Source organism: Prosopis cineraria, unplaced genomic scaffold, assembly GCF_029017545.1.
Source record: "Prosopis cineraria cultivar Desert tree isolate PC_DT_omini unplaced genomic scaffold, ASM2901754v1 PC3, whole genome shotgun sequence".
In the NCBI taxonomy this organism is placed as follows: Eukaryota; Viridiplantae; Streptophyta; class Magnoliopsida; order Fabales; family Fabaceae; genus Prosopis; species Prosopis cineraria.
In genome coordinates, this window is record NW_026555334.1 from 21,533,290 (window position 1) to 21,560,888 (window position 27,599).

The 27,599-nt window shown below is 35.1% G+C and overlaps 1 protein-coding gene across 5 annotated transcripts; it reads right to left on the reverse strand.

Moving 5' to 3' along the window:
- Nucleotides 1-13,689: 13,689 nt before the first annotated feature.
- On the reverse strand, nt 13,690-27,386 carry LOC129306901 (uncharacterized). 5 transcript variants are annotated; one of them, XM_054947696.1, is made up of 9 exons: nt 27,079-27,386; nt 26,859-26,962; nt 24,606-24,785; nt 24,011-24,456; nt 23,523-23,708; nt 17,382-17,489; nt 16,834-17,037; nt 14,865-16,747; nt 13,690-14,488 (listed from the first exon to the last, which is right to left on the reverse strand). In XM_054947696.1, the coding sequence occupies exons 3-9, from the start codon at nt 24,679-24,681 to the stop codon at nt 13,939-13,941; spliced, it is 3,453 nt and encodes a 1,150-aa protein (XP_054803671.1). In that variant the 5' UTR covers nt 24,682-24,785; nt 26,859-26,962; nt 27,079-27,386; the 3' UTR covers nt 13,690-13,938. The 5 variants fall into 5 exon arrangements, with proteins under 5 accessions (XP_054803671.1, XP_054803672.1, XP_054803670.1 ...); XM_054947697.1 differs by having other exon boundaries at nt 26,859-26,921; nt 27,026-27,386; XM_054947695.1 differs by having other exon boundaries at nt 26,859-26,929; nt 27,026-27,386.
- Between the last annotated feature and the right edge of the window lie 213 nt (nt 27,387-27,599).

The window sequence follows — 27,599 nt, forward strand, 5'->3', positions numbered from 1 at the left end:
CATTGGGTTTATAACCGATGTAAAAAGAGGGACTTTTTACATCCCTTGGAATAGCATCGTCTCGTTAACCGCTGTAAAAAGTTATTTTTAACCGATGTAAAAAGTCATTTTTGTACTGATGAGTGTTAGAGTAACGACACTCTAATTTGTGTGCGATAGAGGGAAACCATAGTCCGAAAGTGGAATAGGATACCTTTAGTCGGGTGATCCTACCATTGAAGGTGAGTTCGAATCATTATGAATGTGCACTTGGTCCAAGAGCCTATGGTTTCGATCGGGGTGATATGGAGGCTCGGATGGTAGAATGATCATGCTAGTGGTAAAAGATTCATATTGATGAAAAGAATATGTGGTGATATGCTAAATGTAAATTTTAAAGTTTCATAGTTTTACTCTCTTATGGTTGTGCATGTTAATTAATAATAGTGAATTATTCTGTTACTAAGATGTTTATCTCACCCCATGGTTATATTTTATAAGTGAAGGATCCGGTAGGGACAAGGGGAAGGAAGGGGTAATTGAAGAGTGAAGAGTCTTGTAGTATAGCTCTTCCCCTTTCTCTTTTAGGTTTGTACTGAATATTGCCATTATATATTGCCAACTTAGGATCATGACATTATTTTGCATATCACTTGTATGAATGTGTGATAAGTTTGCGTATCTTGGTCCAAGATTGATGTTGTGGATTAAATGTGTGTGCTTGGCCAAGTTACCATTATAAGTGAAGAATTTGAAGAGATCTATGCAACAAAATGACCAAATGACATATCTGTTACAATTTATCCACCCCTTTATATTGTTGTGAATTAGGGTTTCAATAGTCATTTTGAATATGAATGCTTAATTGTGTGTTATGATTGAATTGTTATGTGGTGTGTGATCCATTTGAGGCGGTCAAGGTGTCTTTGGGGCTAATAGCATTTGGTATTGTGAGTTGGACACCTTGGTGTGTGTTTTGTTATGAAAACAAACCATTTTGAGTTTAGGTATCCATGTTTTAAATAGATAATTATTTGAGTGTGAAACCGGTGCCATTAGCTACAGGGCTCAAAAAGCTTCGTGTAGACACTTGAGTCACTCAAATCAGATGTCGGATGGCAAAACGGCGCACTCCAAAAGTTTGGAGGGTTGTCATGACAGCAATCTACTGTCATGATAGTAGGTACACGCCGCAGCGCATGGTTGTTGCATTGCGGTGCATTGGGTCTTCGAGGGGCTTATCCCTCTATGCCATCCACTGTGGTAGATGGAGCAGAATTTATAGAAGAATGGTGTTTTTAGTCTAGTTTGGACATGGCTTGTTGCCTATGCTTTCATATTTACTCCTAATTGATTTTTAATCATAGTTTAAGCTCAAACAATATTTTAGAATAGGGTTTTTCTTGGGATCCTAATGTTTTAAACTAATTATTTTTAAACCCTTGAGTTGTGGTAACTTCTTTAGAGGATTTTATTTAATCCTAGTTATCACAATAATATATGAGTGTTGTCCTGATAATGTCAAGGCGGACATTAAAATTTGGTATCAGTTTCAAGCATTCTGAGATTAGTATGTGTGGTTGTTGTCGTAGATGGTTTTGCTTGTTGCATTCATGTCTAAAAGTTGGCAAATATATTCGTTACACTTACCTTCCCTTTGCATAGTTATTTCATTTAATGCTTACTTTTTGTGTGGTTACTTTCATCCTTAGGAGGGGAGAGAGGATGGCAAAAAGAAGAATCGCCAGAACGGCTATGAGTGGTAACCCATCTAATACAGATGTGGTACTAGAGACTAATGAGCTACCACTAAAAAAATCATATTTTAGTTGGGCAAAACTTGAAACAATCGAGGAATGAGCCGCAGGTAATGAGGCTTACTATTGGAGATGAGGAGTTTGATATAAGAAATACGTAATTCGGTATGAGGATAAGGTGTATTAAGGAGGAATGATAGGGTAAGAGGAGATAGTAGAACAATTGAGAATGAAGAAGAGATGTATGAGTGAGAAGATGAAGTTTATGAGGGGAGTACACCCAAGCAATCTAGAGCTATGGGTGGTAGTGGTTCATAGAATTCCATAGATCGAGCATGGAAGAATTTCTTACGGTTTCATCTGCCTACCTTTGATAGAACAATGAAGGAGGGTGAAGTTGAAGAGTGGATTAAGAGAATTGAGATAATATTTAAAGTAGTGCCGTGCTCAGAGGAGCAGAAGGTGACTTTAGCCTTAGTATTGCTTGTAAAAGAGGTTAAACATTGGTGGAAGTTGGCAAGACCTACAGGTGGAGTCAAGTGGACATGGGATGAGTTTAAAGTGAAGTTTTTCAACTTTTACTTCCCAATGGCCTTTAAAGCAGAAAAAGAGCCTGAGTTCCACGAATTTAAGCAAGGAAATCTTAATGAAGAAGCTTTTATTGCTAAGTTCAATTAATTGTCAAAGTACTCGACCTATATTATGAGGAATAATGACTCGAAATGAAAGGCTAAGAGGCTACTTGAGAAGATAAGACCTGAGTACCGATAACAATTGGCCTTATTTGAGATCACATCTTATGATGAGATGTGCAATAAGTTGAGAATAGCTGCGAGAAGGGGTAGAGAGGCGGAGATTGAGAAGAGAAGGGACAGTCAGGGTAGATTCTAACAGTCGCTTGGCCCTACTAGTGGAGTTAACAAGAGATCCAGTTTTAGCTCCGGTAGTTTTAGGAGCTTTAGGAAGAAGAAGAATTTTCAAAGGGGATCACAGTCTTGAGGTTTCTTCCAGAGGAGTAGTGTACCAAAGAATAGTGCTAGTGGTGTACAGCCATCTCAGTAGGCTTCCACAGTACCTATGCCTATTCTTAGTACAACCAAAACCCCACAATGCTCGAAGTGTGGGGGGTATCATGTGGGAAAGTATTGGGTTTACTTCAAGTGTGGCAAGATGGGGCACATAGCCAAATATTGTGAAAAGGGTAGAGCGGGTACCATAGAGCAAAGATCGACTATTCCTGGGAGAGTATTCATGTTGTCTTAAGAGGAGGCAGGTAAAATCTCTCTGCACAACTGTGATATAGATGCTTTGTTTGATTTGGGTACTATCCATTCTTACATTTTTGATGATTGTGTATTAAGGTTGAAATTTTCTGTGTAAACCTTACCGTATGTGATTAATGTGTCTATGCCAGTAGGAATTTCTATAAGAACCAACCACGCTTGTCTGGATGTTGATTTGAGATTTAAGAATAGATCAACCACCATTAATTTGATCTGTTTTTCTATGATTGGGATTGATGTAGTAGTAGGTATGGACTGATTGTCAGTAAACAATGCAACACTAGATTATGCAAGAAAGATAATATCCTTGCCAGTATACATTGCACCTATAGTGAAACCCAGTCAGTCAAGATTCTTGTCTGTAATGCAAGCAAAAAAGTACATTCAATAAGGTTGTCAGGCATATATGGTGTTCTTTTCCGTTCATGCTGCTTATGATGGAGGAATTAAGAGAATTAGAGTGGTGAACGAATTTCTCGAAGTATTCTAAGAAGAAGTGTCTGTATTACCGCCTGAGCAAGAGGTGGAATTTTCTATTGACCTTATACCTGGAACAAAACCAATATCAAAAGCTCCATATCGAATGTCTCCATCAGAGTTGGCAGAGCTAAAGAAACAACTGGAGGAATTACTAGAAAAAGGGTTCATAAGATCGAGTGTGTCTCCTTGGGGATCACCAGTGTTATTTGTGAAGAAAAAGGATAGTAGTATGAGACTTTGCATTGACTATAGACAGCTAAATAAAGTGATAGTCAAGAACAAGTATCCTTTACCCAGGATTGATGATTTATTAGATCAGTTGGTTGGAGCTGTAGTGTTTTTTAAGATTGACTTATGATTGGACTACCATCAATTGCAAGCCAGGGTTGATAATATACCAAAGACTACCTTTCACACTAGATATAGCCATTATGAGTTTCTAGTGATGTCATTTGGATTGACAAATACTCCAGTAGTATTTATGGACTACAAGAACAAAATCTTTCGTCCTTATCTGGATAAGTTCATGGTAGTATTTATTGATGATATTCTAATTTACTTAAGAGATGAGGAAGAGCACGCGAAGCATCTTCGTACTGTCTTGCAACTTTTAAAGGATAATAAGTTATATGCTAAACTCAGCAAATGTGAGTTTTGGCTAAGGGAAGTGAGATTCCTTGGTCATGTGGTGTTAGTAAAAGGAATTGTCATAGATCTACATAAGGTAGATGCTATGATGAAATGGGAACTGCTTACCTTAATAACAAAGATTAGAAGTTTCTTCATATTGGTAGGCTATTATTGGTGATTCATTTAGGGATTTTCACAAATTATGTCTCCTTTAACTAAGTTGACCTGAAAAGATCAGCCGTATGTGGGGATCGATAAGTGCGAATCAGCATTTTAAGAGTTAAAGAAGAAACTGATGTCTGCTCCAGTACTCGTTATTTCTAATCCTTGATTACTATATGTGGTTTATAAAGATGCATCATTGAAAGATTTAGAGTGTGTTTTAATGCAAGATGAGAAATTGTTGCTTATGCCTCAAGACAATTGCGACCGCATGTAGAGAATTACCCGACTCATGATCTAGAGTTAGCAGCAGTGGTTTTTGCCTTGAAAATTTGGCGACACTATCTCTATGGGTTTATGTTTGAAGTATTTAATGATCACAAAAGTTTGAAGCACTTAGTTGATCAGAAGGAACTGAATATAAGGCAATGCAGATGGATGGAATTTCTCAAGGATTACAACTTTAAGATCAAGTATCATTTGGGGAAAGCCAATGTAGTGGTAGACGTGTTAAGCAGGAAAATGGTGCATATTGCTCATATAATGGTTCAAGAGCATCGATTACTTGAGATTTTCTTAGATACTCAAAGGAAAGCACCTCAGATGACATTGTATAATGTGCATTCTATAGTCATAACCAATGAATTCTGGAAAGAGTTGTGAACTACTCAATTTGAGAACGAGTATCTTCTCGAGATTCGTGAGGATATTGAAGAGAGGAGACCTACCAAATTTGGATTCAATGATGATGGATATGTGACTTATAGGGATCGAATTTGTGTGCCAAGTGAAAACGAAATAAGGAAGATAGTCCCAGAGAAAGCACACCGTCTTGAGTATACTATTCACCCTAGTGTCACCAAGATGTATCAGGATGGATATGAAGCAAATGTGGTAGTGGCCACGAATGAAGAAAGATGTGACAAAGTTTGTGACTAGGTGTTAGATGTGCTAAAAGGTTAAGATTGAGCACCGAAAACCTGGTGGTGTATTGCGAACACTAGAGATCCCAGAGTAGAAGTGGGATAACATATCAATGGATTTTATCACTGGATTGCCTAGAACTCAAGCGGGCCATGACACAATATGAGTGATTATGGATCGATTGATGAAGTCAGTGCATTTCTTGGCAGTAAAGACTACCTATTCACTTGAGAAGTATGCCGAGGTCTATATAAATGAAATAGTGAGACTTCACGGGGTGCCGAAGGACATTGTCTCTGACTGTGATATGAGGTTCACATCAAACTTCTAGAGAGCGTTGCAAAGAGCAATAGGCACTAAATTGAAATTTAGCACAGCATATCATCCACAGACAGATAGCCAGACTGAGAGGACTATCCAAATGCTTGAGGATATATTGTGAGCTTGTGCCTTAAAGTTAAGAGGTAGTTAGGATACACATCTACCATTAGCGAAATTTGCCTACAACAATAGTTTTCATTCTAGCATTTGAATGGCTCCGTATGAGGCATTATATAAAAGAAGATGTCGATCGCCTTTGTGTTGGATAGCATTGAGTGAGAGAGGTTTGTTAGGTTCAAATTTGGTAGACTAAATCACCCAAAAGATCTAATTGATTAAACAAAAGTTGTTGACAACCTAGAGTCGACAAAAGAGCTATACGGATTGGCATAGAAGACCGTTGGAATTTCTAGTTGGCAATCATGTGTTTTTTAGGGTCACAACAATGACTGATATTGGGAGATCGATAAAGGCAAAGAAATTAACTCCCAGGTTTGTTGGTCCCTTTGAGATTTTAGAGAAGTTGGGACCTGCTGCCTATCAGATTTCCTTACTACTAAGTTTATTGAGTGTTCATGATGTGTTCCATGTGAGTCAGCTCAAGAAATATTAACCTGATCCTTCTCATGTTATCGAGTTAGAAGAGGTGAAAGTCTAGGAAAACTTGACTGATCGAGCTGAACCAGAGTAGATTGTAGATGTGAAAGACTGACAATTGAGAAATAAAGCCATTCAATTGGTTAAGGTTTTTTAGAAGGGTATGACTCCTGGTGATGCAACTTAAGGGATCGAGAATAAAATGAGGCAACTATATCCCCAATTATTTATATAGGTATGTGTTTAAGTAAGATTCTGAATTTTAAGGGCAAAATTCCTAAAAGGAGGGGAGAATTGTAACATCCTAAGTTTCTCAATTGAAAATTATTAGTGTTTCCAAAAGTAATTTGGTCAACTTAAATAAATTATTGATTTAATGAGGTCTATGGGAAACTAATATAGTTTTTGGATCCGTGGATAGCCTTAGAAAGGGTCTAGGTCAATTTTTGAGCAGGCCATAGTGTGGAAGGGAGTTTAAATTTTGGTGTAGCTTTCTATGCTATGCGCTATAGCGCATGTATAGAATGAGTACTTATCAATTCACGAAAACATAAGAGAGAAAGAGGGATAACAAGAGAACGACGGAGGAGAGCATGTGATCTACTAGGGCACGATTCCCAGGCTACTTTGAAGGCATTTGGAGCTTGAATCACCATTGGGTAAGTTGTACATTCCCTCCTCTCCTTCTTTTATGTGAAAATCAAACATTTAGGGTAATATAGGCTTTAATATCTGTTCCCTTGGGTTTAAACAAAACCATTTGGTTTATTTAAGATCTTAAGGAGTTAAATCAAGCTTCTAACCCTAAGTTTATGAGTTTTGTGGTGATTGAAAATTTTTGCTAAGGGTTTGGATGAACCCTAAGCATAATTTAAAGATCTTGAGATAATGTGGGACATTGATTAGCGATTTTAATGTGTTGGGATGTTTAACAAGATGGTTAGAGTGTTCGGATATGGTTGATGTTATGAGAAAGAGGAAATTGGGTGTTATAAGCACTCAAAACCTAGTGAATTCAGAGTTAACCGGAGTGACAATTAATGATTGTCACTTGATTGTATAGATTAAACGTTGCTCGAGCTATATTATACATATAGAACATGTGAAGCTAATGTTGAACCATGATAATCCTTTTGTATGTGACAAGGGGTTGAGGTAATAGAATAATTTACACTAATTGATTATATTACTTAACTATTTGTGAGTAAATAAATGAATTTGAACTTGAGATTTGATAACCTTGCATATTGCGAAATGTGGTTTTGTGCATGAAAATCTATTTTGCATATAATGAGTATGATGAAAGTTATATATGTATGAGTTGAGAAATTTGACATGTATGTGTGATATATATGTTGAGCGTGGGCATGATCATGGTAGGGAGTAGGAGTTCACCTGTAGGGAGGAGTAGTGGAAGTCCATACAGTGTGTATCTCCTTAGTGTCTAGTGAGGCGCAGTGTTGGAAATTTTCTCTTTAGTATCTATGCGGGATACAGCATTGGAGAATAACACTCCTTAGCATCAATGATGCAATATTGGAGTAACAACACCCCAATTTGTGTGTGATAGAGGGAAACCGTAGTCCGAAAGTGAGATAGGATACCTTTAGCTGGGTGATCCTACCACTAAAGGTGAGTTCGAATTATTATGAATGTGCACTTGGTCCAAGAGCCTATGGTTTTGGTCAGGGTGATATGGAGGCTCGAATGGTAGAATGATCATGCTAGTGGTAAAAGATTTAGACTGATGAAAAGAATATGTGGTGATATGCTAAATGTAAATGTTGAAGTTCCATAGTTTTACTCTCTTATAGTTGTGTATGTTAATTAATACTAGCAAATTATTCTGTTACTGAGATATTTATCTCACCTTGTGGTTATATTTTACAAGCGACGGCTCCGGTAATGGTAAGGGGAAGAAAGGGGCAATTGAAGACTGAAGAGCATTGTAGTATAGCTCTTCTCCTTTCTCTTTTGAGTTTGCAATGAATATTGCAATTATATATTGCTAACTTAAGATCATGACATTATTTTGGATATCACTTGTATGAATTTGTAATAAGTTTGCGTATCTTGATCTAAGATTGATGGATTAAATGTGTGCTTGGCCAAGTTACCATTATAAGTGAAGAATTTAAAGAGATCTATGTGATAGAACAAATTTATTACCCACTTTTATTTATTAGTTAAGACCCTTTTATTAATGATTTATCACATTTAAATGCACACATTGCATTAAATTTAGAATTTTACCTAAGTTTTTAAGTTCAGTGCATTAGGGATATTTTGGTTCAAAAAATAAAATTTTGAGAAAATGTACAAGAAAAATTGAAAAAGTGCATTTTATGTCCAATTGATGAGTGGTAAAATTAGATTTTTAAAATTTATTTTAGTTTGGGAGTAATTAAATAAAAAAGTCAACACTTTCTTAAGTGTCTTAATTTGACTAGTTTTCGGTTTGCCTTTATGTAAAAAAATTTATATAATTTTTTGCAGCCTAAAACTTTGTTAATTTAATAAATTATCCTTTCTAATTATAAATTTAATTCTGTACATTAATTAAATTTTATTATATCATATGCCATTTAATTGAATTATGTGATTTATATGACATAGATGACATGTGACTTGTATATCAATTGGGCAATTGAAGTCAACACTTCTTGAGGTCAATGGCTGAGAATTTGCACATGATTTATGCTATTTTTGGGATATTAAATCAGCTTAAATGATATGGATGACACATGAGAAATTATACACACATTAGAATCATCTACAAACCAATGGGAGGTTGCCACCTTGCAAGTGTGACAAGGCTCCCATTTCCATTTTAATTTCTTTTCCTTTTTTTTAATTAAGTTTTAGCTGTGCCAAAACAGAATAAGCATGCCATTTAGCTCCCAACATGAGATTCATTCACCCATTCATTCATCTTCCACATTTTCTCTCTCATGTTCATAGTGTTCTTCATTTTCCAGCACTCTAACCTCCATTTTCGGCCACCAAACCTCCACGAAGCTCATACCATTCTTCTCCTCTCTTCATTTTCATTCCATCCCTTCCATTTTCACAAGGATTGAAGCTCATTTCCATCATTCAAGAGCTATGGAGTTTAGCCTTCACAAGCAATCGCTAGGGTTCTTGAATATGATGAAAATTGGCTAATTTTTTTGATGGAATCCTAGAGAGATGAAGATGGAGGATGAGTCTTGAGCTTCAAATTGGCTAAGTTATTTTGTTTCCTATCCTCTTCTCTTTTTACTAGATGGTTAGATTTCTTAATCTAGGGTTTAATCATCTTAGCTTGTAAATTCTAATTTGAATTTGATGTTGATGTAAAGAGAGAGAATTGTTTCATTTAATTTCTTCCTTAGACAGCCATGACTAAATTTTGCCACTCTTTCTTTAGCACATAATCTTGTGTTTTTCAATTAGTGAATTACTTGTGTTAATATTGCATAATTTTGTAGTGTTAATGCTTGTGTTGCTAAGTAGCTTGACATAATCTTGCAGTTGCTCATATTATTGTTTTGACCATGGCTATTGAATGGATATTTTGAGTGAATCACTTGGCTAATTTCTTCACCAATTGATTAATTGAAATAGGGACTTTAATATAAGACCTAGGGAAGTTAGCTAATTAGGTTAATTGACTTAGGATAATTTTCTTAAGTCATGACAGCTTTAGTCAAGAGGAAAGGAAAGCTTAATTTAGCCTAATCATAAGAAGATAATGAGTTCAAAATCAACTAATCTCTAGGGTTCCATTATTGTGAAAAGGAAAGTTCATTTCACTCACTTTCACTAGCATTTTAATTACTTGCACATTAGGTAATTAGTTTAGATAATTAGCTAGGTAACTAAATTCCTACAAACTTTGGTCGATTTATTTTACTAGATAACTTTCAATTAGACTTAAAACCATTCCTTGGAAGATGATCTAGGGTTGGTCCTATATTGTATTAGGATTATCTTTAGTTTAATTTTGAGGATAAGCGACTAAATTCCTATCACTATACGATAAAATGACCAAGTGACATGTGTTAGAATTTATCCACCCCTTTATATTGTTGTGAATTGGGGTTTCAATTGTCATTTTGAATGTGAATGCTTAATTGTGTGTTATGATTGAATTTTTTGTGGTGTGTGGTCCATTTGAGGTGGTCAAGGTATCTCTGGGGCTAATGACATTTGATATTGTGAGTTGGACACCTTGGTGTGTGGTTTATTGTAAAAACGAACCATTTTGAGTTTGGGTGTTCATCTTTTAAATGGATGATTATTTGAGTGTGAAACCAGTGCCATTGGCTAAAGGACTCAAAGAGTTTTGTATGGACACTTGAACCACTCGAATTGAACGTCGGATGACAAAATGGTGTGCTCCAAAAGTTCAAAGGATTGTAATGATAGCAATCTACTATCATGACAGTAAGTGCGCGCTGCAGTGCGTGGTTGTTGCGCCGTGGCGCATTAGGGGATTGCTATCATGATAATAGGTGTGCGCCACGACGTGTGGTTGTTGCACCGCGGCACTTTAGGCCTTCAAGAAACTTGTACCTCTATGCCATCTACCTCGACGGACAGAGCAGAATTTATAGAAGAATGGCATTTTTAGCTTAGTTTTGATGTGGTTTGTTGCCATGCTTTCATATTTTCTCTTAATTAATTTTTAACCATGGTTTGAGCTCAAATAATATTTTAGAAAAGAGTTTTTCTTGGGATCCCAATATTTTAAATTAATTATCTTTAAACCCTTGAGTTGTGGTAACTTCTTTAGAGGATTTTATTTAATCCTAGTTACCACAACAATGTGTAAGTGTTGTCTTGGTAATGTCAAGGCGGACATTACATTTTAGGAGGTTGGGGGGGGAGTTCATGTTTGTCCTATCCCAATTAGGTTGGTTTTTTCTCGATTATATTGGGACAAGTCTGTTCTGTCTCCAAAAAAATAAGGTACAAAAATGTTAAAGGCAGGACTAGGCCAAGATCACCACCAAGGCATCATATCGCATCACAAAAGTATTTTTATATGTTTTTTTATTTTCTTTTATTAATATTTAATACTTTATTTATTTAGTTAGAGTCAAAATTTATATTTTTTGTGTTTATTTATTTTATATTCTTTTAACATAACCATTTGCTTGTTTAAGTTATGTAACTCAATAATTTTATTATTGTTATAGTCTTTGCATTTTGGAGGTCATTAGTGGTTATTGTATACTTGACTTTAAGATGTAGTTATTGTGAGTTTATTTCTTTTACTTTAAATTGCAGTTATTATATAAGTCAATGATTAAATTTATATACTTGTCCCATTTGGTTTTTGATTTAACAAGTTATATAATTTAATAAATATAATTATCCAGATTTCTTTTTGATGCTTTGTTTGTTGTCTTGTCCCATGAGCACCTATAGTTTGTGGTAGGGGTGTTCAACTTGAACCCGTCCCAATTGATCCGATATTGTCTTAATCATATCAGGACGAATCTTATCCTGGCCTGAAAATAATCGTGACGAGACTTTACGGGACGAGATAGGAAAGGGATCGGGACGGGATGGGACACAGGATTACCATCGAGACGTCCCGTCCCATCCCGAATATATATATATAATATATATTATTTTTTATTTTAAATATATTAATTATATTAATATAATTTATACTTCTATTAATTATATCAATTATAATTTCAATACCTACAATTCTTATTTAAAACTACATTTTTTTATAGTGATAATTTTAATGACGTAAAATAAACATGACAATATCTTTCTTTATAATATATTAATTATATTAATATAATTTATTCTTATATCTATATATTTAATAACTTTTATTTATATCTTATTTCTTGCTTTATTTTCAGAAGAATAATTAGCTTAATACATCTCCACTAAAGTAGAAGAACAATGATTTGATATTATGTTTGACTTGCCTGTTGTTGTTACTTTTATAGCCTAAAGATCACTTATATTTGCTATTATAATGTATAGTTGTGATTAATGCAATTCAATAATTAATTTTAAATTATTGTGATTTATGTACTTGTGTTATTTTAATTTTAAACTTAATAAATTATATGATTTAAAATTTTAATAAACGCTATCATCCATATCTTTCTTCAATATTATCTGATATATCGGGACGGCAAGACATCCTGATCTTGTCCCAGTTTCATCCCAACTCTTAACGAGACGATACGACTTTCGAGACAGAACAGGGCACGAGATCAAAATTCAGTCCTGATCTTTTTTTCGAGATGGGATATAGGACAAAGATGTCTCAGTCCCGTCCCATGAACACCCCTTGTTTGTGGTGTTGTGTGGGGGGTAGGAGTAATCTTCCCTTTTATATATATATATATATCTTGGTTTTGAAATGTTTTTAAGAATTGCCGGAGCCAGGTCTCCTTCCTCTAATGCTTTAAACTTCCATAAACATTCGCTTAACCAAAATAGTAAAACTTCATATAAATTTATTAAAATTGATTAAACGTCTCTTGCATTTTTTAAATTATTAAAACTTAAAAGAGGACCATATTATTCACCAAAAATTTGAAATTAAAAGTAAAATTTTTTAATTTATTTTTTGAAAGAGCAAATAATTTTTTTAATTTGGCAAATTATATAATTTAACAGAATTAGAAAATATTTTCATTTTCTATTTTTTCAGCACATTAAGCGGATTTGAAGCTTAATTACTAAACTTTTCTCTTGTAACTTGCCATGCACACCATATAGTTTGCGAGAAAGAGCTTTAAATTCTTGTGCAACTCTCATGGCCGAACAGCGTTTCTTTTGTACTCCAACTAATTAGCATTGCTTGTAGTTCACATTACACTTGGCATTATGATTATGAAAAAGGATTAACAATTAATAACTACTCACTCTGTTCTAAATTATAATGTATTTTGACAAAAATAAAATTTCATTAGCAATCATTTCCAATATTACTCTTCCATTGTTTTCTCTTCAATATTTTTTTCATAAATGACTATTAAACAAAAGGAATTTTCAAAATTTTGTCCTTTTCTTTTAAAAAATAAATTTGTAAAACATATTCAATGAGTTTTATTATGTAATTTTATTTAAAAGTATTATAATTTGAAACAGAAGTAATAAATTGATATAGCTTGTAATAGATGGGATCAAGCAAAATCTAAAGTCCCAACTGTTTTTTGTTTTTAAAAACCGTTTTGTTGTTAAAAATAAAAAAATTAAAAATTTGTTTGAATCAGTGTTTTTGATTAGTTGTTTCTAAAACTATTTTCAATTTTTCTTTCTAAAAACAAAAAATTGAAACAAGTTTAAGTTGTTTTCATTTTTCTTGTTTCTAAAATATCCTGCATTTAATTATTGAAAATTATAATTACTTTAATCAATTTTTATTATTAATCATCATTATTAACTACCTATAACCATCATTATCAGTTTATTTTTTAATTCTAAAGTTTTTTAATTGATATAACCAAACAAATTTTCATTTTATTTTATTTTAAAAATGATTTTAAAAATTGTATTACAAAATACAAAACAGTTTTTAAAAACAAAAAATGAAAATAAAAACTAAACAAGCCCAAACATTACTTTATGCAACAAACATGTCTCTCTTGTTTGCACATACAGCAATCCCTTTCAGGATCCTATCATTAGACAGCCCTTTCATAGTGGTTGAATGTTGAAGAGCTCTTATCATGCAGACATACAAACACGTATGGTAAAACATAATTTTAATTTTTTAAGCATGTGTATTAGATGTTTGAACTCGATAAAAAAAAAAAAGTAATAATTACCTATCAATAAATTTATGCATGCACAGTGATTATAGGTCCCATATTCAAGGGAAGGAGGCTCCAGTAGGAATCTGTACTATCCAACAAACAACTATGCCATTTGATTCTATAAGAACCCACAGGAAAATCAGATATATCAAGTAGGCAGCTTGAGAATCCCTGACCTTTCTGGTTAGGCACAAATTCCAAAAATGTTTCTGCAGCCCTGTTCTTATTTCCATCATCTCTACCACGCTTTCCAAGTCTTATGCCTTTATTTGCTACACGGTCCGAAACATGGCTATACAATTTCTTGTTCAGCTCAACAATCTCTTCATCTTTCCAAGCTTCATATCCTGATAACAGTCGCTCCGGTGCCTGTCCACATGGCGCCAGCATATGGCAGGACACCGGACAGTAGAGGATGCAGTACAACTTTGTCGGCCGAACATGAAGATTTGGTGGCAAGTTCTTCAGTTGAAGACAAATGTTAAGTGATAGAATGGAGCCTGGAAAAGCAGATATACCAGCGCCAATTTTTATGCCGTCGTTGTGGACAAACAGCTCCGATCCAATAACTTGCCTGGAGAAATCATGCAAAAAGAACATCAAGATACGCGCTATACTCGGAAAATAATGCATGATGAACTTGAACATTAAAATGAAGATAGATCACAGAGAGGAAGAGTTATTGACTATAAGTGATGAAGAAAATTTTGCTGAGAAACCTCAAAATAGACCTAAAGTTTACAGCTAAAATCTCTGACCAATGTAACGTGATAATTAAATAATTAACTCTTTAACTTGGCAAAGAAAACAAGAAAAGACCATATATAAGATATTGACTTAAGATGGTCATTGACTCGTTGGAAATTACCAATATCAGTAATCACCCATGCTCCATAATTTGAAACCGCTAAACGTTAATGTTAGTAAATGCATCTTAGGGAAAAACATACCTCACTTTAAAGAAATACTTGGGTATCTGAGGAGGAATGCGGATCCATCTTGTAATAGTATCTAATATCAGTAGTGATACATTCTTGGAAACTTCGGATGGAGCTATTTCAGTATGCTTCTTGCTTATTTTATCTTTCAAGCAGACAGCCTCAGAGACCGCATTACTACAAACATTGAGAAACTCTCTACTTGCAAAACCAACATTGCAAGTTTGATGTCTAGGCTGCAGGTGAAAAGAGTTTGTGCGCCAGTCAATAAAATTCAAAAGCGATAAGAATTTTGTGTTAGTTTGATGATCCATATGCCACAGCCAGCCTGCTAAATTTTGCATTGCCAAGGCCAGTAATAGGTTGCAAGAGTTTTTATCAACCATGAAGTGTTCATGAGATAGCTGTTTTATAACAAAAACTGCAAAACCAGAAACAAATGCCAATAGCGAACAACTCAGAGAAAGTGCTGCCAAAACTGCAGAACTCTCACTGTCCATCTCAACAAAAGATGTTCCAATCAGATCAAACTCCTCTGCAAGCCTATAAAAATGAAGAGAAATGTGAGAAATATCTTCAAAAGACTTCAGACATCCCGACAGAACATCTCCCTCAACATTTACTTGATTGCACCAATCTATATTCAACAGACGTCTCACAACTTTAAGTATGCCCACCACATTTGCCAAAAATCTAGCTCTCAAGGATAAATACCACCTCTGGAAGCTGAATGCCTGAGAACTTGAGACAGCTGCTTCTAAAAGTCCTATGGAAGAGCAAAGTGCCCTATGAGCAGCAGCTAGCTTAAAACTGTAATGATGATCATTGACATTTCCAGCATCCCTTGGATTCTTCTCATCCAAGAAATCACAAGAATTCAAAAGATATTTATTATTCTCCAATTCTTCCACTAAAGTGAATCCTTGTTTTGGTAAATTAAGAAGCTGGATTACTCCCTCAGACTGAGTGAATTGGAAAAGTGTTTTTAACCAGTTACGGCAGGAATAAGATTTAACCTTCTGAATCAGCTTACTGAATATGGAAGAAGAGAAACGCAGTTCTCCTTGGCATGCTGCATATGTTCCAATCCTATAAGCAGTCCAATCATCTCTTTCTGTCAAAAAGTGGTTCACAAACTGTAGTGTATCAATTTTACAGTTAACAGGACAACTATGAGGATATATACTCATGTTATAAGGATCACGCATTCCATTATCCTGATGAAGCAGACAACCCCAAACATGTTGATTGTGTAACAGTAGACAATACATTGTGGATGTATAGCAATCAAGTAAACCACATTGACACACAAATTCAGCCAAAATCTGGATTCTGCTCATTACCTCAGTATCAATGGAACCGACTTTAATAAGAATTTCAAGAAAGGCCACTAGAAATCTGTACATTTTGCAAAAGAAATTCGAAACTACGTTGGTGATCTCTTTCCGATCAAATTTCACAGCCACCTGAGTCGATGCTGTCACATGACTAGTAGTTTTGACAGTCACAAAAAATTCAATTGTTGAAGTTATGTTATCAAGTACCAAGACAACCAGACGGTGATTCTTTCTTATAATAGATAGAAGAATATTTAGCAGAGTTTGAAGATTTTGAAACGGCTTTGAATAATTTTGACAGGCTTCCAATAATGACATAACTATAAGCTTGATCTGATCATTGATTAGTGAGACCACCTGCGAAGGCAAAGAAGAATAAAAGACACCATTTTCAGCACTTGTGTCTCCCACAAACTTACAAGATAAATCTGCCAAAATATGGATAGCCAAATAGCTCTTCATCAAATCCGAATGCTGTATTACATTCTCTACAACAGTAACCAGCTTGACAAATTCATGAAGTTCCGCAAAAGGTAAAGGTGGAATAAACATCAGTACCTGCAAATCATCCTAAGCAGGTCAAAGCACTTCAAAACCAGTAATATAGAATGAAACCTCCATTTTGCATGGTACTCGAGCCAAACCTTATGTAAAACCTGTAGAGCTTCACAATGCATGGCTGAAGAGACTTTAGGTTCCTCCAGCATGCAAAGTAATCTATGGATTAGATCTGAATTAACAGAATGTTCGTAAGGTCCTTTTTTGACTAGGAATTTCAAGCATTTTAAAGCTGTTTCCTGTATATGCGAAGTTCTTTCTTGGTTGAGAAATGAAAGCAGAAGTCTGACCTGAATCCATATGTTAAATAACATAATATTAAAAGGGGAACATGAAAGTGAATGCTATAAGAAGGTAGCTACAACTTATTGCATAGATAAGCAAGTGGTACAATGCTAAACATAAAAGTACCAAACTTCCTACCAGTTGAGAGATTAAATAACCAACATGAGTGAATCCTCAAAAAGATGAGTACAAAGCAAGAAGGATTAAGTTAAGACAACAAATTAGGCGGGTCCCTTTATCCAGCCAACTCAACTAGGAAATTATATAGCGGACTCAAAACGGCAGTCAACACCCCTCCCCCACAAAATACAAAAACAAAAACAAAAAGAAAGACAGGCAATCACCTCACCTGTTCAGAGATGAGTAATGTTGACATGGAAGCCAATTTTGAGAGAGAGAGAAACATCACTACCAAAAATTCTTCATCTGAAGAATTCAATATCAACTCTAGACCTGTCTGCAATAAATAAAGAAAAAAATCAATTCCAGAAATCCACTAACAAAAACTTTGAGAAAAATGGCCACAGGAAAAGAAAATATACAACCATCAGAAGTTCAAGGTACATATTAACAGCCAGCACTCTGTATACTGAAGTTAACACACAGCCTAAAATTGAACGCAAGGACCATGAAATATGGTTTCTAGTAAAAGACCCATATGATGCAAACACAAATATGTTTTCTGACGGAATCTCTTTTGCTGCACAAACATACAAGAGGAGAAATAGGAAGCTACAGACCTATAAGAGGAGAAATAGGAAAATACAAGGAAATGGAAAAGCACCTTTAGGAGGGGCTGAATGTTGACTTTGCTATTCTTTCTCTTAAGAGGAAAGCTATATAGATTTAGTGCTGACGTAGGGGGTTTTTGGTCTGTCTTAGAAGAAAATTATGCTGGAGACTGTGCAAGGTGCTTTAGGGTTATAGCAGTCACAAGCATCTTTGGAGAGTAGGATAGTTTTTTTTTTTATTTTGAGAGAGGAGAGATTGGCTCTTGAAACCAGAGGGAATGCTTAGTTAGCATTGCAGTGTTCTTATTGTTCTTGTCTCTTAATTGCTGTTTGAGTACTTTGGTTGTAATAGGGAATAGAGTTTGTTCTGAATCAGTGGAGTGCCTTGTAACATTGATTTAGTCTTTTGGAACATTAATATTAGACCTTAGTATTTTCCCTAGACCTGTCAGGTGTTTCTTTTTTTGCTATATTTCTGCATTTTTTATTTGTTAACAAGGCGGCATCATTTTCTTTATTTTCATCCAAAACAATCATATTCATTGCAGCAGCAAAATAAGAACCAATTACAAGTACTAGTTCATCTACATAGTTTAGAAAAATGAAGATTTAGAAAATCCCGGTATGAGATAAGGAAAGAATTCAATGTTATTGGGTAAAATTTACGAGGGAAGGGAAATAATCATGCATTATATGTCTATTCTGCCTGTGTTTTCAAATTTTTAAAAATTTAAACAGAACATGAAACCAACACTCACAAAGGCAACGTAGTAAGAAAACTAATTTTTTGCATACATAAATTCTAGTGAGCAAGGGGACGTGTGTTTACATATAAATCATCTGTTTGCATAGCAAGCCAGATGAGGAAGAGTGGAGAAACTAATGCCTAGAAACCAGCTTTAAATACTCAAGGGAAAAGTGTACATTTGGTCCTCTAGTTTTACATAAGATTTCAATTTGGCCACTTAATAGGAAAAAATATCTTTTCAATCCTTTAATCCTAATATTGTTCACCTCAAGTGATTTTTTTTTTTTTTACCAATCAAAGTTAAAAAAAAAATGAACTTAATATATCAACACTTAAGAATGTCTTGTCGATGTTTAGAATTCTAATCAGTTTTATTTGTTAATGAAACTAACAATATTAAAGTTAGAAGATTGAAAAAAGTTCATAAATTAAAAGACTAAAATGAAGACTTATGTATACTGTGGGAATATTAATAATTAGCATTTTTTAGTATTATTGATTAGGCTTTATTATTATTTATTAAGTTTTCTCTCTCTTGTTCTATATATATAGCACCAGTTTGTACATCTAAATGTGCAAATAAGAAATATTATTCTCTTCAAAATTCCACATGGTATTTGAGCTATGCTAATGAAATTCCAGAAATAATTATTTAGGGTTCCAAGTCATGGATCATATATGCATCCTTTACAATACCTTGGAGTATTCATATGAGTGCTGCTGGAGGCATTATTGACCTTCACCGCCAGCCCCATGAGGAAGAGGAGGCTCCAATCAACCAAACCTAGGAACACCACGACCAACAATGGCGTGTGTAAGTCACACACGCCCCAACAATATTTACTGCCAGAGAAGCTTTAACGGCATGTGGGGGAGCATGCATAGTCTGATGCAGCTCCGATGACTTCCTCCAGCAATGACTTGCCGATTCCGGCTAGATACTAGTATGTCCTATGTCTGGGCAACCTTCATTCACAGACTCATGCATTTTTACTTGATGTTCTGCACTGCCACTCTATTTTAATGGTTTTATGATGTCTAATTAGTCTCAAGCATGGGAGTCTATTTATGTCTAACATTATAGTAGTAGTAATATTCCTATGTCTCATACCAAAAGTTGCCAAAACTACACCTATTGCATCAGTGGTGAAAAAAGGTTCCTTCCTTCAAGCTTTAACAATGTCGAATAATAAAATAATATGGATTGTTGACTATGGAGCCTTCAACCACATGACTAATTGTCATGAATTACTTACCACTTACACCCTGTGTGTTGAGAATATTAAAGTTAAGATTGCATATGGCTCATAAACACCTGTAGCGGGAAAAGGAAGTATTCAGATTTCAAATTCTATCGTGTTGGAATCTGTATTTCGTGTGTCTAAGCTTGATTCCAATTTATTCTCAATTAGCCAATTGACCAAACAGTCAAATTGTTATACTAAATTTCTCCCATCCCATTGTGTGTTTCAGGACCTACCATCTAGGGTGACAATTGAAAGTGCTAACGAGTATGAAAGGCTTTACTATTTCAAAGTCTGCACCCAAGTAGGTAACTCCTCAATTTTTGGTAATTCTGCATCTACCACTAAAGTTAATGATTTTATGTTGTGGCATAAGAGGATGGATCATCTTAATTTTCATTACCTTCATCGATTGTTCCCACCTTTATGTCCTAACTTCAATATTAATGACATTCATTGTGAAGTGTGAGCTTGCCAAACACCATAGAACATCCTTTCCCAGAGCAAAATACACAACCACCAAAACTTTCACAATCATTCATAGTGATTTGCAGGGACCATCTCGTACACCGAAGCATACTAAAGCGACATGGTTCATTTTCTTTACTGATGACCACACTGGAGTTTATTGGGTTTATTTTTACGAAACAAGTTTAAGGCTACATCCATGTTCATAAATTTCTCCAACATGATCAAATTTTAGTTCAATACCACCATCCAAGTTTCACACACCAACAATAGCACCAAGTACTTTAACCAATCTTTGAATACCTTTCTCCGATTGCATGGTATCATGCATACCAATTCTTGTGCCCATATGCCCCAACAAAATGGGGTTGTAGGGAGGAAAGATTGCCATATTCTTGACGCTGCTAGAGCACTCATGTTTACCTACCATGTGCCTAAATTTTATTTGCAGGATGCCATTTTGACCGCAGACTACCTTATCAACCGTATGCCTTATCGAGTCTTGTCCTTTGAAACTCATCTCCACAAGTTGCAAAGTATTTTCTCCACATCTCATATTGAAACCAATCTTTTGCTTCATGTGTTTGGTTGCATAGCCTTTATCCATAACCACCAAAGCACCAAACTTGAACCTCAAGCCTCCTTGGCTATTCTCCTCTCCAGAAAGAATACAAATGTTTTGACCTATCATAAACACACATTTGTTAGTCTTGATGTCACCTTTCATAAAGTTATTTCATTCTATCCCAATTCTTAATTCAAGGGGAGAACAAAAGTGAATCTCAAACTTGTGAACCAGAACCTAACATAGAATATGTATTTCTTGAGCGATTACCTCCTGTACCAAAACCATCACCCTCACCAACCTCTTTTCTCATGCCAAAGTTTAAGGAAAACAATAAAACAAAGGGAGATGCAGAAAGACTATAAAAGGGAGAGTTAATGGCTTACACTCGAAAGAAGAAATCCAAAGATAGTGAGCAACTTATACCTGAGGAACCAAGAGAGTTGGAACTAGAGGTAGTTCTTGAAGCTGGTGTACCAAGGACAAATCTATCCAGTAAGCCAAATAATTCAAAACAAGGAAGTGAATTTGTTGATCTTGCTCTACCTATTGCCCTCCGGAAACAACCTCAATCTTGTACTTTGCATTCAATTCAGAAACATGTATCCTACAAGGCTCTACCCAAGTTACCGAGCTTTCATCACTAATTTGGATAAAGTTGTTGTTCCTAACAACATTCAAGAGGTACTGGGAATACCAGAATATAAAAACACAGTTATAGAGGAAATAAGAACTTTGAAAAAAAAATGGAACATAGGAAATTATTAAAAGACCTGGAGGTAACAAATTGGTAAGTTGCAAGTAGGTATTTACCCCAAAGTATAATGCTGATAGCACACTTGACAAGTTAAAGGCACAATTAGTAGCAAGAGGTTTCACCCAGAGATATGGTATAGACTACAAAGAGACATTTGCACCAGTGACAAAACTAAACACTATCAGAATTCTATTGTCAGTAGTAGCCAACCATGAATGACCACTCCATCAACCAAATATTAAGAATGCCTTTCTAAATAGAGAATTGAAGGAAGAAGTCTACATGACTTTACCTCCAGGGTTTGATAAAGGCAGAAGTGACAAAGTATGCCATCTGAAGAAATCCCTATATGGTTTGAAATAGCCACCTAGAGCGTGGTTTGATAGATTCTCAAAGGTTCTGAAGTCAGAAGGCTACAAACAAGGATTATTAGATCATATGATGTTTGTTAAGGCTAAGGGAGCCAAGAAGTGCATCCGTATTGTATATGTAGATGATATAATTCCTACAAATAATCACATTGAGGAAATAGCTAGGATAAAGACTGTCTTAGGCAAGGAATTTGAAGTCAAGGATCTTGGGAACTTGAAATATTTTCTTGGAATGGAAGTTGCAAGGTCAAAACAAGGCATATATGCATCTCAAAGGAAGTATGTACTTGATCTTTAGAAGGAAACTCACATGTTAGGTTGTAAACCTAAGGAAACTCCTATTGTGGTCTCGAGAAACAAGAAGTCTGAGAAAAATAGTAAGGAGGAATCAAAAGGAGAAGACAACTCTAATGATGAGGTTGAAGAAGAAGACAAGGAAAAAGAAGAAACTGTTGATAAAGATAGATATTATAGACTAGTTGGGAAGCTGATTTATCTATCCCATACAAGGCTAGATATTACTTTTGCTGTTAGTGTAGCAAGTCAATACATATGTGATCCAAGGAAGAAATACTTGGAAGCCATATACAGGATTCTTAGATGCCTTAAGGGTACACCTAGTAAGGAATTGCTATTTAAGAAGTATGATTAGAGAACAATTGAAATTTATATAGATGCAGATTAGGGGGGCCAATGGGGACAGTAAATGCACCTCTAGCTATTGCTCGTTTGTGTGGGGAAACTTAGTAAGTTAGAACAGTCAAAAGAGTTGTATCTAGAAGCAATGCTGAATCAGAATTAAGAGCATTAGCTCAAGGAATTACAGAAGAACTCTGGATAAGAAGGGTCATGGAAGAAATACAGGTCAGAATTGATACACCAATGAAGTTGTATTGTGATAATAAGGCTGCCATAAGCATGGCATTGAATCCTATACAGTATGAGAGATCTAAACATGTTGAAATGGATAGAGATTTTATCAGAAAGAATGTAGAGGAAGGTACTGTATGCTTGACATACCTACCTACAAAGTTACAGGCTACGGATGTACTGACCAAGGGACTACCTAAGCCTGCCTTTGAGAGTTGTATAAGCAAGTTGGAAATGATTAGTATTTATGATCCAACTTGAGGGGGAGTATGGGAATATTTACATTATTATTGTTAATAACTAGCATTTATTAGTATTATTCATTAGGCTTTATTATTATTTATTAGGTTTTCTCTCTCATATTGTATATATATATAGGACCAGTTTGTACATCTCAATATGTGAATAAGAAAATATTATTCTCTTCAAAATTCCATAAATACTCAATATGCTCTATGCTTTTCCTAATCAATTTATCTGCTGCCACCCTCTCAGTCCATTCCTCATTTTAGCTTCCATCACCATCACCCCTGGCCAAAGAAAATAGAAAATATATAGCGCAGACAGACAGACACAAGCATATATGGAGACAGGCACTAGTAGCAGCACAACATGTGACAGCTGAAAAAGAAGGGGGGAACCTAAAAACTGCAGAAAAACAAACTTAAAAGAAAATGGAAGTGTATGCCAACAAAACAAAGTGTCTTGGATACCACATAAAAAATAAGTCAATGACCTTATACGCTTTATTCGCAACTGAATATGAGCACCTGAATTTTCCAAAAACTCGAGCAGCATCTAACTTGATAGGTAAGGATATCTCAGATGAAGTCACCAGATTAACCAGCATCTCTAACGTGATAGATGCAAAATCATCTGATATTTCACAAAAGCATCCTGCAGCAAATAAAGATGCTTTCACCTGTAGAAATCAGATCCAATGTTTAATATGTAAACAAGATCGCAACAGCTAATCAATAAAGCAAATTGTGTTAATCCATAGTATTGTAAATTGTATGTTTTTAACATGGTAGTAAGAATTAAATATATCAAATGATCATATTCTAGTATCCCCTAGTTGAACTGCAAATATACACAGACAGCTTGATGCACCAAGCAGTACATATCAGATTTTGGTACAAAAGCAAAAGATATGACTAGGCAGATGCCATCATGAAAATTAGGGATCCAGGACAAGAGAAACGTTGAGATAGATCATCTTACCAACAAAGCATGAGGAGAAACCAGACTGGAAAGTATTAAGTAGCGTATATGAGCATTGTCTTGAGAAAAATCAGCCCAACAACCAAACAGAACCAGAGCCAATGCCTTTGACTCCTCAGTGCCACTCTCAAAAACAGATTTCACTCTTCTCAACAACTCCAAGTGGTTTGGGACTCTGGCCTTTGACAGCAACCCCTTATATTGTTTGCGCTTCATCTTTCCACGATGCTTTAGCTCAGATAAGAAAACCCTAACAATAGCCAGCCTGGTCTCTTTGTCACCAGATGCAAATACATCAGCTAGCCGCAAGAGGATGGCATTGGCAAACAGCCTATCTTCACCTGCCACCAAATCAAACATGCTATTGGCAGCTATATTGGATTCAGGCTCTCTACTCCATTGTTGAAGCTGAGGCCCAAATCGTAGTATGGCTTCAATAGATCCACCTGGACAAAGAATCTCTTTAAATAACCAAAGTGAACAACAATATTATAGCAGCGCATCCAATTGCAATGTACTAACAAACTAGAACAAGATCTGAAATGAGGTTAATCCAAAGAGTTAGCTCGTATCAATGAAAGTTCATTTCTTTTACCAATTTTCTTAGAACGGAGACCCTTTTCAAGTTGAATACTCCATTTCATGGCAGAAGCTGCACAAGTTCTTTCCATGCTTGAGACAACAAAAGGAAGTGACAAGTGGCTAAGAATTACAGTTGAGGTAATGATGGAAAAAATCTTTGAACTGTGGAAAGTATCCTCATCCCCTTCAAACTCTGAAAATAAATACAAAATCTTAGCCAATGTGCTTTAGAGTATCAATTAAAGGGAGCAATTTCATAATTCCAATCGAGGGAAAACTCTAGTGTAACACCCAAAAGTTTAAGGTGTGACCGGCATAGGATATATGTAAAAACCCACATCCCTTAAATTTTGGAAACATCTAATTTTAGTCACAATCATATTTATCATACATAATAGGATCCTATCAACATTATCTTTTTTCCATTTACAAGGTCACAAACTTCCTATAGAAATTTTGATAAAATCTTCCCCATAAATGGACCTCCAAAGAAAAAATTCTATAACAACAGAGTCAACTCAATTCAATCAAAAAGGAGCCCAGCTCCATATCAACAGTCATACAACATCACTAGAGAAGGTAAGAACCCTGACTATAGCCTACATGGAGCACTTGAAACTTAACTTACAAAATGTAATACATAAATTTTGGTTTTTCAACAAATGAAGATTAACTAAAATAACGCTTCAACATCAAATTGGCAATAAGCCCCACAATGTTCAACTGGAAGCACAAGGCCAGCTACATATTATTAGAGACCAAAAATATCATTCTGGTGAATAATTTTCCAATAATAAAAATTAAAAGAATGAAGATAAATGGGTTAAAAACATGGACACACAATTTACGAAAGTAAATATCTAAATACACATGGACACCATGAAGATAAATGTGGACACACAATCCACGAGAGTAAATAACCAAACACACATGGACACTATGAAGATAAAATGGACACACGATCCATGAGGTTAAATAACCAAAGGTAACTTGAAGCCTTGAAAGCATATGCTGGTGCAAAATCCACTAACAACAAACATGAAAACAGTGTTCATGAAAATCAAACTAGCTAGTTATTGACCATGGTATACTACAAAACTATTGTTAGCAACCAGTGTTCTACATATAGCCTTCTTAAAAATCAATTTCCAAAATCCAAACGTGCATGAAAATTCACACTAACATTCCATAATCTCATCACCAAATTTCATGCATGACTTCATCAAATAAAATTATTTAAACTTTTATAAACATTTTATCCATCCAGCATCATATAATTTCACAAACCAAAATAATTCATTTTACCAAAATATCCAATAAAAGAGATATCTATTAATAGAGGTGGTTTATTAACAACAAAATAAAAACGAAAATAATATTTTGACAAAAAGATTTTGTTAGCAGGTTAATTGGGTCTCTAGACTTATCTAATGTGTTCCCAAGTACATAACATACTCCCAGTTAGTCGCTTTTGCAATATTGGCCACTCCTTAATCCCCTAATGCCAAAAGCAGTATAATTGTCATTTTTTTTCAATACGCTTTATAAAACTCACAATATTTCATTGTTTTTTTTTTTTAGAATTCTCTAATTACAAATCATTAATAAATTCATATCTACACTTTATCTGAGTATCAACCCAAACTCTTTAAATTATCTAAAGCTAATATTCAACAACCCAATGGGGCCCCCCAATCCATGACAAATTCAAAAGAAAATAGCTAAATGTCAACTTGCCACATGTAGAAAGCAACATTGAATTTAATCAAATAATATATATATATATACACACACACCAAATAACAATCCATTAAGTATAAAAGAAAATCTCATCACCCCCTTTTCTTACATGCTTCAAGATTCATTTTTGTAACCCAAGCTTTCCACCACAAAATACACACACACACACACACACACACACACATTCAAGGAATTCTAAACCTTTAAAAGTTTCAACAAAGAGATTGAACAAATAAAGTTCAAACTCTTGTTCTTAGTACAATGAATATACTTGATTGCCCATTCCGATCAAATTCCTCTTCTACCCATTTTAACAAACAACTTATATGCATCAATTACCAATTCATTCAATCAAGGTTTTCAATCCTTAACTCTCATGCCCAACAATTTCCAATATCAATATTTAAATTTACCTAATTTCCCAAATTTCATTCATATCAAAAATCAAATTAAATCTCAAAAAGAACAACATTTAAACGCATTGTCCTCTTACAATAACCAAAATATTTAAAGCACAATTATCTACCTAAGTGAGCTTCCCAGTTGTCAAGTTAGACTTGTTCAAACACCATACACTTCCTCAATCAAGCTCCGCAGCTCACACAAAAGGGAGAATCAAGATTTTAGCGCCTCAAAACACAATACCGACACAAATCAGACGTGAAAGAGAGAAGGGAGATTGACAAAACTCACCAACGGAGGAAAGGAGAAGCGAAAAGAAGAAATCGCAGCTCCATCATTCTCACCAGTAGAGCACAGCATCGGACAGAGCAGAAGAAGAGGAAGAAGAATCTGATGGCGCTACCAGGGGAGGAAGAAGAGGTCACGATCTGGTCGGATTCCTCCAGCAGTGGTGGATATCGCTCCTCACACACCCACCAACGACGAGAAGAGGAAGAACGATGAGAAAGAACAGAAGCGACGCGAGCTCTCTCCCTCCCTCCCTCCCTCTCGGTAGCAGACGCAGCGGAGTAAAATCGGGAGGAGAGGAAAAATCTCACGACCCAAACGTCCAGCAGCAGTGCGGATGGAATGAACGAGGGAGGAGCAATAAGAGAACAGGAGGTCGAGCTCTCTCTCACCCCAAGCAGACATGCGACTTGGAACCGGGAGTGGAGGGAGGAAAAATATTGGCGGCGTGCGTCGGGCTTTTTTTTTTTTTTTTAAGGGGAAAAAAAAAACAACGAAAGGATTAATTGTTAAAATGAAGATGAAAAAAAATCAAATAAATTATTATTAATTTAAAATAAATTATTATTAAAATTTA

Coding starts and splice junctions, on each gene's coding strand:
- LOC129306901 (XM_054947696.1), bottom strand. CDS start 24,681: ATGGAAAGAACTTGTGCAGCTTCTGCCATGAAATGGAGTATTCAACTT. Junction 24,457..24,605: donor TCTCCGTTCTAAGAAAATTG/GTAAAAGAAATG, acceptor TTCTTTGTCCAG/GTGGATCTATTGAAGCCATA. Junction 17,038..17,381: donor CATTACTCATCTCTGAACAG/GTGAGGTGATTG, acceptor ATATGGATTCAG/GTCAGACTTCTGCTTTCATT.